Here is an 11884-nt window from a genome sequence, read left to right as displayed (position 1 = left end):
GAAAGCCTTCCCAGAAGAGTGGAGGCTGTTATAGCAGCAATGTTCCAACATCTAGTGGAAAGCCTTCCCAGAAGAGTGGAGGCTGTTATAGCAGCAATGATCCAACATCTAGTGGAAAGCCTTCCCAGAAGAGTGGAGGCTGTTATAGCAGCAATGTTCCAACATCTAGTGGAAAGCCTTCCCAGAAGAGTGGAGGCTGTTATAGCAGCAATGTACCAACATCTAGTGGAAAGCCTTCCCAGAAGAGTGGAGGCTGTTATAGCAGCAATGTTCCAACATCTAGTGGAAAGCCTTCCCAGAAGAGTGGAGGCTGTTATAGCAGCAATGTTCCAACATCTAGTGGAAAGCCTTCCCAGAAGAGAGGAGGCTGTTATAGCAGCAATGTTCCAACATCTAGTGGAAAGCCTTCCCAGAAGAGTGGAGGCTGTTATAGCAGCAATGTTCCAACATCTAGTGGAAAGCCTTCCCAGAAGAGTGGAGGCTGTTATAGCAGCAAAGGGGGGGACCGACTCCATATTAATGCCCATGATTTTGTAATGAGATGTTTGACGGGCAGGTGTCCACATACTTTGTCATGTAGTGTGTGATTGGCCAAGAACAAGTTACACGCTCCACTCCTGTAAAAGCCAGAGCAGCAGCATAAATTAAACAATTTGTCTCTCTCTCTCTCTAGACCTGGAGGGGTGTTGCCGTGGTCACCAACCGGGCCAGCCTCTAATAAAGATGAGGTCTGAATTAGTATTTATTATGGATCCCCATTAGTTCCTGCCAAAGCAGCAGCTACTCTTCCTGGGGTTTATTATGGATCTCCATTAGTTCCTGCCAAGGCAGCAGCTACTCTTCCTGGGGTTTATTATGGATCCCCATTAGTTCCTGCCAAGGCAGCAGCTACTCTTCCTGGGGTTTATTATGGATCCCCATTAGTTCCTGCCAAGGCAGCAGCTACTCTTCCTGGGGTTTATTATGGATCCCCATTAGTTCCTGCCAAGGCAGCAGCTACTCTTCCTGGGGTTTATTATGGATCCCCATTAGTTCCTGCCGAGGCAGCAGCTACTCTTCCTGGGGTTTATTATGGATCCCCATTAGTTCCTGCCAAGGCAGCAGCTACTCTTCCTGGGGTCCAGCAAAATTAAGCCAATTAATACAATTATAAAAACATTATAATACATTCTCAGATTTCACAACACACTATGTGCCCTGAGGCCCCTACTCCACCACTACCACATATCTACAGTACTAAATCCATGTGTATGTACAGTATAGTGCGTATGTTATCGTGTCTGTCTGTCTGTCTGTCTGTCTGTCTGTCTGTCTGTCTGTCTGTCTGTCTGTCTGTCTGTCTGTCTGTCTGTCTGTTAGACAGACAGCCCGGTGCATTCAACATGTCAATACCTCTCACAAAATACAAGTAGTGATGAAGTGAATCTCTCCTCCACTTTCAGCCAGGAGAGATTGACATGCATATTATTAATATTAGCTCTCTGTGTTCATCCAAGGACCAGCCGTGCTGCCCTGTTCTGAGCCAATTGAAATTTTCCAAAATCCTTTTTTTGTGGCACCTGACCACAAGACTGAACAGTAGTCCAGGGCCTGTAGTACATGCCTTGTTGATAGTGTTGTTATTAAGAACCCCCTGTATATAGCCTCCACATTGACTCTGTACCGGTACCCCCTGTATATAGCCTCCACATTGACTCTATACCGGTACCCCCTGTATATAGCCTCCACATTGACTCTGTACCGGTAACCCCTGTATATAGCCTCCACATTGACTCTGTACCGGTACCCCCTGTATATAGCCTCCACATTGACTCTGTACCGGTACCCCCTGTATATAGCCTCCACATTGACTCTGTACCGGTACCCCCTGTATATAGCCTCCACATTGACTCTGTACCGGTACCCCCTGTATATAGCCTCCACATTGACTCTGTACCGTAATACCCTGTATATAGCCTCCACATTGACTCTGTACCGGTACCCCCTGTATATAGCCTCCACATTGACTCTGTACCGGTACCCCCCTGTATATAGCCTCCACATTGACTCTGTACCGGTACCCCCTGTATATAGCCTCCACATTGACTCTGTACTGGTACCCCCTGTATATAGCCTCCACATTGACTCTGTACTGGTACCCCCCTGTATATAGCCTCCACATTGACTCTGTACCGGTACCCCCTGTATATAGCCTCCACATTGACTCTGTACCGGTACCCCCTGTATATAGTCTCCACATTGACTCTGTACCGGTACCCCCCTGTATATAGCCTCCACATTGACTCTGTACCGGTACCCCCTGTATATAGCCTCCACATTGACTCTGTACCGGTACCCCCCTGTATATAGCCTCCACATTGACTCTGTACCGGTACCCCCTGTATATAGCCTCCACATTGACTCTGTACCGGTACCCCCTGTATATAGCCTCCACATTGACTCTGTACCAGTACCCCCTGTATATAGCCTCCACATTGACTCTGTACCGTAACACCCTGTATATAGCCTCCACATTGACTCTGTACCGGTAGCCCCCTGTATATAGCCTCCACATTGACTCTGTACCGGTACCCCCTGTATATAGCCTCCACATTGACTCTGTACCGTAATACCCTGTATATAGCCTCCACATTGACTCAGTACCGGTACCCCCTGTATATAGCCTCCACATTGACTCTGTACCGGTACCCCCTGTATATATCCTCCACATTGACTCTGTACCGGTACCCCCTGTATATAGCCTCCACATTGACTCTGTACCGGTACCCCCTGTATATAGCCTCCACATTGACTCTGTACCGGTACCCCCTGTATATATCCTCCACATTGACTCTGTACTGGTACCCCCCTGTATATAGCCTCCACATTGACTCTGTACCGGTACCCCCTGTATATAGCCTCCACATTGACTCTGTACCGGTACCCCCCTGTATATAGCCTCCACATTGACTCTGTACCGGTACCACCTGTATATAGCCTCCACATTGACTCTGTACCGGTACCCCGCCTGTATATATATAGCCTCCACATTGACTCTGTACCGGTACCACCTGTATATAGCCTCCACATTGACTCTGTACCGGTACCCCCTGTATATAGCCTCCACATTGACTCTGTACTGTAACACCCTGTATATAGCCTCCACATTGACTCTGTACCGGTACCACCTGTATATAGCCTCCACATTGACTCTGTACCGGTACCCCCCTGTATATAGCCTCCACATTGACTCTGTACCGTAACACCCTGTATATAGCCTCCACATTGACTCTGTACCGGTACCCCCTGTATATAGCCTCCACATTGACTCTGTACCGGTACCCCCTGTATATAGCCTCCACATTGACTCTGTACCGTAACACCCTGTATATAGCCTCCACATTGACTCTGTACCGGTACCCCCTGTATATAGCCTCCACATTGACTCTGTACCGGTACCCCCTGTATATAGCCTCCACATTGACTCTGTACCGTAACACCCTGTATATAGCCTCCACATTGACTCTGTACTGGTACCCCCTGTATATAGACTCCACATTGACTCTGTACCGGTACCCCCCTGTATATAGCCTCCACATTGACTCTGTACCGGTACCCCACTGTATATAGCCTCCACATTGACTCTGTACCGGTACCCCCTGTATATAGCCTCCACATTGACTCTGTACCGGTACCCCCCTGTATATAGCCTCCACATTGACTCTGTACCGGTACCCCCTGTATATAGCCTCCACATTGACTCTGTACCGGTACCCCCTGTATATAGCCTCCACATTGACTCTGTACCGGTACCCCCTGTATATAGCCTCCACGTTGACTCTGTACCGTAACACCCTGTATATAGCCTCCACATTGACTCTGTACCGTAACACCCTGTATATAGACTCCACATTGACTCTGTACCGTAACACCCTGTATATAGCCTCCACATTGACTCTGTACCGTAACACCCTGTATATAGCCTCCACATTGACTCTGTACTGGTACCCCCTGTATATAGCCTCCACATTGACTCTGTACCGGTACCCCCTGTATATAGCCTCCACATTGACTCTGTACCGTAACACCCTGTATATAGCCTCCACATTGACTCTGTACCGTAACACCCTGTATATAGCCTCCACATTGACTCTGTACCGGTACCCCCTGTATATAGCCTCCACATTGACTCTGTACCGGTACCCCCTGTATATAGCCTCCACATTGACTCTGTACCGTAACACCTTGTATATAGCCTCCACATTGACTCTGTACCGTAACACCCTGTATATAGCCTCCACATTGACTCTGTACCGTAACACCCTGTATATAGCCTCCACATTGACTCTGTACCGGTACCCCCTGTATATAGCCTCCACATTGACTCTGTACCGTAATACCCTGTATATAGCCTCCACATTGATTCTGTACCGGTACCCCCTGTATATAGCCTCCACATTGACTCTGTACTGGTACCCCCTGTATATAGCCTCCACATTGATTTTGTACCGGTACCCCCTGTATATAGCCTCCACATTGACTCTGTACCGTAACACCCTGTATATAGCCTCCACATTGACTCTGTACCGTAACACCCTGTATATAGCCTCCACATTGACTCTGTACCGTAACACCCTGTATATAGCCTCCACATTGACTCTATACCGGTACCCCCTGTATATAGCCTCCACATTGACTCTGTACCGTAATACCCTGTATATAGCCTCCACATTGACTCTATACCGGTACCCCCTGTATATAGCCTCCACATTGACTCTGTACCGTAATACCCTGTATATAGCCTCCACATTGACTCTGTACCGTAACACCCTGTATATAGCCTCCACATTGACTCTGTACTGGTACCCCCTGTATATAGCCTCCACATTGACTCTGTACCGGTACCCCCTGTATATAGCCTCCACATTGACTCTGTACCGTAACACCCTGTATATAGCCTCCACATTGACTCTGTACCGGTACCCCCTGTATATAGCCTCCACATTGACTCTGTACCGGTACCCCCTGTATATAGCCTCCACATTGACTCTGTACCGTAACACCTTGTATATAGCCTCCACATTGACTCTGTACCGTAACACCCTGTATATAGCCTCCACATTGACTCTGTACCGTAACACCCTGTATATAGCCTCCACATTGACTCTGTACCGGTACCCCCTGTATATAGCCTCCACATTGACTCTGTACCGTAATACCCTGTATATAGCCTCCACATTGATTCTGTACCGGTACCCCCTGTATATAGCCTCCACATTGACTCTGTACTGGTACCCCCTGTATATAGCCTCCACATTGATTCTGTACCGGTACCCCCTGTATATAGCCTCCACATTGACTCTGTACCGTAACACCCTGTATATAGCCTCCACATTGACTCTGTACCGTAACACCCTGTATATAGCCTCCACATTGACTCTGTACCGTAACACCCTGTATATAGCCTCCACATTGACTCTATACCGGTACCCCCTGTATATAGCCTCCACATTGACTCTGTACCGTAATACCCTGTATATAGCCTCCACATTGACTCTATACCGGTACCCCCTGTATATAGCCTCCACATTGACTCTGTACCGTAATACCCTGTATATAGCCTCCACATTGACTCTGTACCGTAACACCCTGTATATAGCCTCCACATTGACAGTTGTTTCTGTTTCAGGTTTGGCCAAGGAGAACCCATATGCCAGATTTCAAGATAATTAAAGTATCCTGCTGACTTATTTGGAAACTATTTATTTTCCTCCGATTTGATGATTTCTTGACTGGAATTGTCCATAATATATTCATTCTGGAAAATTGTATAGGGTTTTTCCTTTTGCAGTATTTTAATAATACATCAATGTTTTACTGAAAACATATTTTGTAAGATTCCCTCCTATTTTAATTTGGGTGCAAAACAACAACAACAACAACAATAGTTACTGAGAGACGAACACCAGGGTTGCGTTAAGAAAACGTTTTTGAAATGACTACCAGCAAACATTTCAAGTGTACACATTCAGGTAGAATGTGCAGCACTGCACTACACTACACTTCAACACTCCGTTTCCAAAACATTTCTCCTGTTTCTTGCCTGCTTGAATGCGACCCCATCTCTTTAATATGTGTCGTTCTGGTTAACTACTAGCAGTGCTTTGGGGTTTTAGTCTGGGTTTCTGTATAAGCACTTTGTGAGATCTGCTGATGTAAAAAAAAAAAAAAAAAAGTATTTATAAACATGTGATTTGATGATTTGATGTTGCCTTTTATATTTTTGTTCAGTGTACATTAGTCTATGATTGCCACGCTCAAACATCTTTGAGAGGCTTCGTTGATTAATGAACATGTATCTTTACACACTTCATACATTGATTTATTCATTCAGGTGATAGAAAAATAAGTCCAATTTGGCATAATTCACGGGAGCGCGCATTAAACCGATTTGCGCGCTCGTGTGTGCACGGTCCCGACAACAAAATATAGACACGTGACCCCGTGAACCAATTAGAGTTTAAAACCCTTTGCGCGCTCCTGGTCGGCAAACAGAAGACCGAGAGAGTTGGGGGGGGAAAAAAAGCGCAAACATTTAGCAATCTGTCTATAAATTAGTAAATCTCAGAGCATTAACTAGCTACACAATGTCTGAAGAGAAGCCAAAGGTAAGAAATGTTTTGTGTGCGATTGAATGTTTTCTATATTTCCTTGTATTGTGCTTGTCGAGCGTACAAACGTTAGCTTGCCAGGTTCGGATTTGAGCGGGTAAAAAGACAAAACAAAGGTTCGAGTTGTGGACATTTGGCTAACTAGCCAGTTATCTGAGATGTATGCCTAGATGTAGTGTACTATTATCTATTTATGTTTTGTAAGGTGGTGGGTTTTCAGTGACACAGCGCCATTGTGATTTTTATTTTTATTTTCTTGTTTCGCCCATTGGAGTAGAGACCAACGTCGTTTTCTCTTTGCGGCTTTTTGAGCTAGCTAACTAGCTAGCATGCTAACGTTAGATTTGAGCTGCTAACCTATGATGGCTGGCCAGTTAGCTATCTAGGTTTGCATGGCTCTTGTTGTAAGAGCTAGCTAGCTAACCTATTGCTAGCTAAAAAGCTAAACACAAATGTTTGACACCAAACAAAGATATTAACTCACCGTCAGACTGAACTCATCAACCTACCAGTACTGTTATGTTCGTCCTACACTGCCGTTTTTGTGAAAATGTTGTGTAATTGTGAGATGCAGGGCTCCTTTACAACTTTGTCCCAATGGGACTCTGCTAAAATGAAGGTACATTTTAAAATACAACCGTTAGCAATGTGCACCGCTTGGTAACTAACGTAGCTTTATTAGATGAGTTGTAGTTGCCTTAACTAGCTAGCTAACATCTTCATGTTACAATGCCCGTTGATGCTTTCATTTTAGCCAAAAAGTTTGTCTAATGCATAACATCAACTGTTAAACTGTAGCTATAAAGCCGGGCGCCGAGATGCTGTTAAAACAGCTATATCTCGGCCATCAAACTGTTAAACCGGCTTCTATCTCGAGGCCGTCGGGCTGTTAAACCGGCTTCTATCTCGAGGCCGTCGGGCTGTTAAACAGCCATCACTAACTCTGAGATGCTGCTGCCTACATTGAGACCTAGTCACTTTAAACAATGCCACTCATATTACTCATATCACCTGTATTTTATACCATCTACTGCACCTTGCCTATGCTGTTCGGCCATCGCTCAGCCATATATTTATATGTACATATTCTCATTCACCCCTTTACACTGTGTATGAGGTAGTTGTGGAATTGTTAGGTTCGATTACTTGTTAGATATCACTGCATTGTCGGAACTAGAAGCACAAGCATTTCGCTACACTCGTATTAACACCTGCTAACCATGTGTTACGTGACCAATAAAATTAGATTTTGATTTGATATAAACCAGTGAAATGCACCCTCTCTCCCCACTGTTTTTTTTTCAGGAAGGAGTGAAGACTGAAAACGACCACATCAACCTAAAGGTTGCGGGTCAAGATGGGTCAGTAGTCCAGTTCAAAATTAAACGGCATACTCCGCTCAGCAAGCTGATGAAGGCGTACTGCGAAAGACAGGTGAGGCTGTCCTTAAAGTTGACATTCGTCTGACTACTTTTTCTGCGTCACGTAAGACGATGTTAAGCTTTTGAGGCTGATTGTACAACATTACAGGGCAACTCCTGACCACAGTAACTAGATGAGCCTGACAGTGTTTTTCTTTCTATATTATAATCTCTACCCTCATCTTTATTTCAGGGTTTGTCAATTAGACAGATACGGTTTAGATTTGACGGACAGCCAATCAACGAGACCGACACACCTGCACAGGTAGGTGACGCTCACTTTCGGTGCAGTCCTCTATAATGCAAAAGATTCAAAAGAAGTGATGACGTGCACCGGTGGAGTTTACAAGTAGACTTATTTTGTGACTTACTGACCGTTCTATGTGTTTGTGTTGGCAGCTTGAGATGGAAGACGAGGATACCATTGATGTATTTCAACAACAGACCGGAGGAGGGTCCTTCCTCTCGGAGGCTTCTCTTAAAGGCGTATGGACCCCTCTGAGTCTCCTCTCCCTCTGAGGACAGAAACACAGTTGAAGAGCAGCAACTTTTATTTTTTTATTATTAAATAATTGTTCCGCTTGTTTGTTTTTTTTGTTGTATTTTGTGATCGATCTGCTCGTAGCCATGGTCTTATCCTTTTCATGATCGCAAGCTGGATTTCATGCCACCAATTCACAAATGTCTTGTTTATATTCGTATTTTGGATGGACTATAAACTGCTTGTAGTCATGTTTTGGAGAATGTGTGTTTGTCCCGTGTGTGAAACAATGGGGGGGGGGGGGGGGTTCTACTCATTCAGGATTTGTCCCAAATGGCACCCTATTCCTCTCCACTACACTAAACAAACTAGTGCACTATAGGGTGCCATTTTGGGACATGTATTAAATCTACCATAGGTTGAGGGACTTGAACAGGTCTCATAATATGCAAAATGATATGTGTATTTTTTTTGTAGGTATTTTTTTTTTGGTCTGCTGTTAAGTACATTTTGCTAAATATACAGTCCAAGTGATCAATTGTCATTTTTAAACCTGTACAATGTGTTGAAGGAATATTGTAAAATGGGGGTGCTCGACCGCTGGTGCCATTATGATTGAATTGCTGTGTCTCTCTGGAACAAAGGCTAAACAGAAACGCCTATGAAAGAAAAGTTTCAGGTCTATTTTTTCAACGTCGCTTGAAAGGATTCGACTTACCTTTCACAAGTCTTGTTTGGTTTCCAATTTGTAAGTCGCTCTGGATAAGAGCGTCTGCTAAATGACTTAAATGTAAATGTTTCTATCCCCCCCCCCCCTCTCTTTCTTTCCACACAGATTTAAGGGAAGTAGTTAAGCTCTTGCTTTTAGCCCATCCCACTGAATAACTATTTTTATGACAAAAATAAAAGGGAATCGCAATGACTTTAACGACCTTTGACCTTGTTGTGTGTTTAGCCTGTATCTATAATCAAGACTTGAGGAATCTTCTCAGCTGCCTTCAGACGGTTCTGTTGGACTTGAATAGGTAGCACCGGTCCACTGATCCTTCTGTTGCTCTTAATGATTTGTACATTGTCTTTTACTACTGTATACAATAAATATAGTTTGGTACTCAGCTACCTTGTTTGTGTGCTTCCTTTTGGCTGTTGTATGAGGAAAGACTGTTGCTTGTCTTCCTAGGCCATTTTTAGGGACGATGGGGGAAAATTTTCAAACCGCACATCTGATCAAATAGGAAAAAAGTACATGTATGGTAATCAACTGTTTGGTCGTTCGCTGAACACAATGACAATATGTTCTGAGGCGGCTGTTTGTGACGGTACACTACTTCCAGCAAGGGGTGCTGTCCTCACTTAAAGAGTTCATTTTATTTTTTTCTTGAGCAATTTCTGGAGGCTGTATTTATTTTACTAGGCAATCTCTCAATCACTGCCAGTTGTGATACAGCCTGGAATCAAACCAGGGTCTGTCGTGACGCCTCTAGAGCTGAGATGCAGTGCCTTTAGACCGCAGTGATACAGCCTGGAATCAAACCAGGGTCTGTAGTGACGCCTCTAGTACCGAGATGCAGTGCCTTAGACCGCTGCGCCACTGGGGAAGTTTTGTGGATGTGTCGAAAGTAGTGGGCGTTTTCCAAAGCAAGCAGCTAATAGGTCAGATATTACTCTTTCGCCTTAACTCTCTGCGAGCTCAGACTCCCGAGACTATATGAGATCGTTGAACAACTCGACCAACAGCCGATACAGGTCAATAAAACGACTATCTCGTAGCCGTGAAACGAAGAGTTATACTGTTATATCTAAAAAGAATAACACATTTTCAACAAGTGTGTGTCATTTTACTACAAAAGTCACCTTTTCAATGGCTGTGGGTAGTGAAACTCTACTCTGTTTCGATACTTGTAGGAATTCTCTTAATTTTACTTGTTACATCGTCAAATTCAATATGACCCCCTGAGTAGGTAGAAACTCATTCACTTCAATTTTTTGTATATTTAATTTTTTTTATTTGATTTATTTCATCTTTATTTAACCAGGTAGGCTAGTTGAGAACAAGTCCTTTATTTAACCAGGTAGGCCAGTTGAGAACAAGTCCTTTATTTAACCAGGTAGGCCAGTTGAGAACAAGTCCTTTATTTAACCAGGTAGGCCAGTTGAGAACAAGTCCTTTATTTAACCAGGTAGGCCAGTTGAGAACAAGTCCTTTATTTAACCAAGGTAGCCCAGTTGAGAACAAGTCCTTTATTTAACCAGGTTAGGCTAGTTGAGAACCAGTCCTTTATTTAACCAAGGTAGCCCAGTTGAGAACAAGTTCTCATTTACAACTGCGACCTGGTCAAGATAAAGCAAAGCAGTTCGACAACATACAACAACACAGAGTTACACATGGAGTAAAACAAACATACAGTCAATAATACAATAGAAAAATCTATGTACAGTGTGTGCAAATGTAGAAGAGTATGGAGGTAAGGCAAGAAATCGGCCTAAGAGGCGAAAATAATTACGATTTAGCATTAACACTGGAGTGATAGATGTGCAGATGATGATGTGCAAGTAGAGATACTGGGGTACAAAGGAGCAAGAGGATAAATAACAATATGGGGATGAGGTAGTTGGGTGGGCTGTTTACAGATGGGCTATGTTCAGCTACAGTGATCTTTGAGCTGCTCTGACAGCTGATGCTTAAAGTTAGTGAGGGAGATATGAGTCTCCAGCTTCAGTGATTTTTGCAATTTGTTCCAGTCATTGGCAGCAGAGAACTGGAAGGAAAGGCAGCAAAAGGAGGAATTGGCTTTGGGGATGACCAGAGAGATATACCTGCTGGAGCGCGTGCTACGGGTGGGTGCTGTTATGGTGACCAGTGAGCTGAGACAAGGCGGGGCTTTACCTAGCAGGGTCTTATAGATGACCTGGAGCCAGTGGGTTTGGCGACGGATATGAAGCGAAGGCCAGCCAACGAGAGCGTACAGGTCGCAGTGGTGGGTAGTGTATGGGGCTTTGGTGACAAAACGGATGGCACTGTGATAGACTGCATCCAATTTGCTGAGTAGAGTGTTTGAGGCTATTTTGTAAATGACATCGCCGAAGTCGAGGATCGGTAGGATAGTCAGTTTAACGAGGGTATGTTTAGCAGAATGAGTGAAGGAGGCTTTGTTGTGAAATAGGAAGCCGATTCTAGATTTAATTTTGGATTGGAGATGTTTGATGTGAGTCTGGAAGGAGAGTTTTTTTTTTTTTTAGATATATTTTTTCAAGTAGCTTTATTATATGCTTTTATTTTATTTATTTATTTTTAAAATTATTTATTACAAAAAAACACAAGGAAGGGGTAA

At 44.0% G+C, this 11884-nt stretch overlaps 1 protein-coding gene across 2 annotated transcripts; it reads left to right on the top strand.

The window, feature by feature from the left end:
- Positions 1-6482: 6482 nt before the first annotated feature.
- sumo3 (SMT3 suppressor of mif two 3 homolog 3 (S. cerevisiae)) lies at positions 6483-9665 on the top strand. Of its 2 annotated transcripts, NM_001141192.2 has the most exon segments (5): positions 6522-6647; positions 7956-8084; positions 8265-8336; positions 8471-8826; positions 9364-9665. In NM_001141192.2, coding segments are annotated over 4 exon segments (342 nt in total). In that variant the 5' UTR covers positions 6522-6626; the 3' UTR covers positions 8591-8826; positions 9364-9665.
- Positions 9666-11884: the final 2219 nt, after the last annotated feature.

The sequence above is a fragment of the Salmo salar genome, chromosome 25 (genome assembly GCF_965601325.2).
Source record: "Salmo salar chromosome 25, fSalSal1, whole genome shotgun sequence".
Taxonomy (NCBI): domain Eukaryota; kingdom Metazoa; phylum Chordata; class Actinopteri; order Salmoniformes; family Salmonidae; genus Salmo; species Salmo salar.
Note: the sequence above shows the minus strand (reverse complement) of the source record. Positions and strands in the feature narration are given on the sequence as shown.

Excerpts from the sequence above, each read along its gene's own strand:
- sumo3 (XM_014174708.3), top strand. The coding sequence starts at position 6,627 with ATGTCTGAAGAGAAGCCAAAG. Across the intron at positions 8,085-8,264 it reads AGGCGTACTGCGAAAGACAG|GGTTTGTCAATTAGACAGAT; the intron begins GTGAGGCTGTCC and ends TCTTTATTTCAG. Across the intron at positions 8,337-8,470 it reads AGACCGACACACCTGCACAG|CTTGAGATGGAAGACGAGGA; the intron begins GTAGGTGACGCT and ends TTGTGTTGGCAG.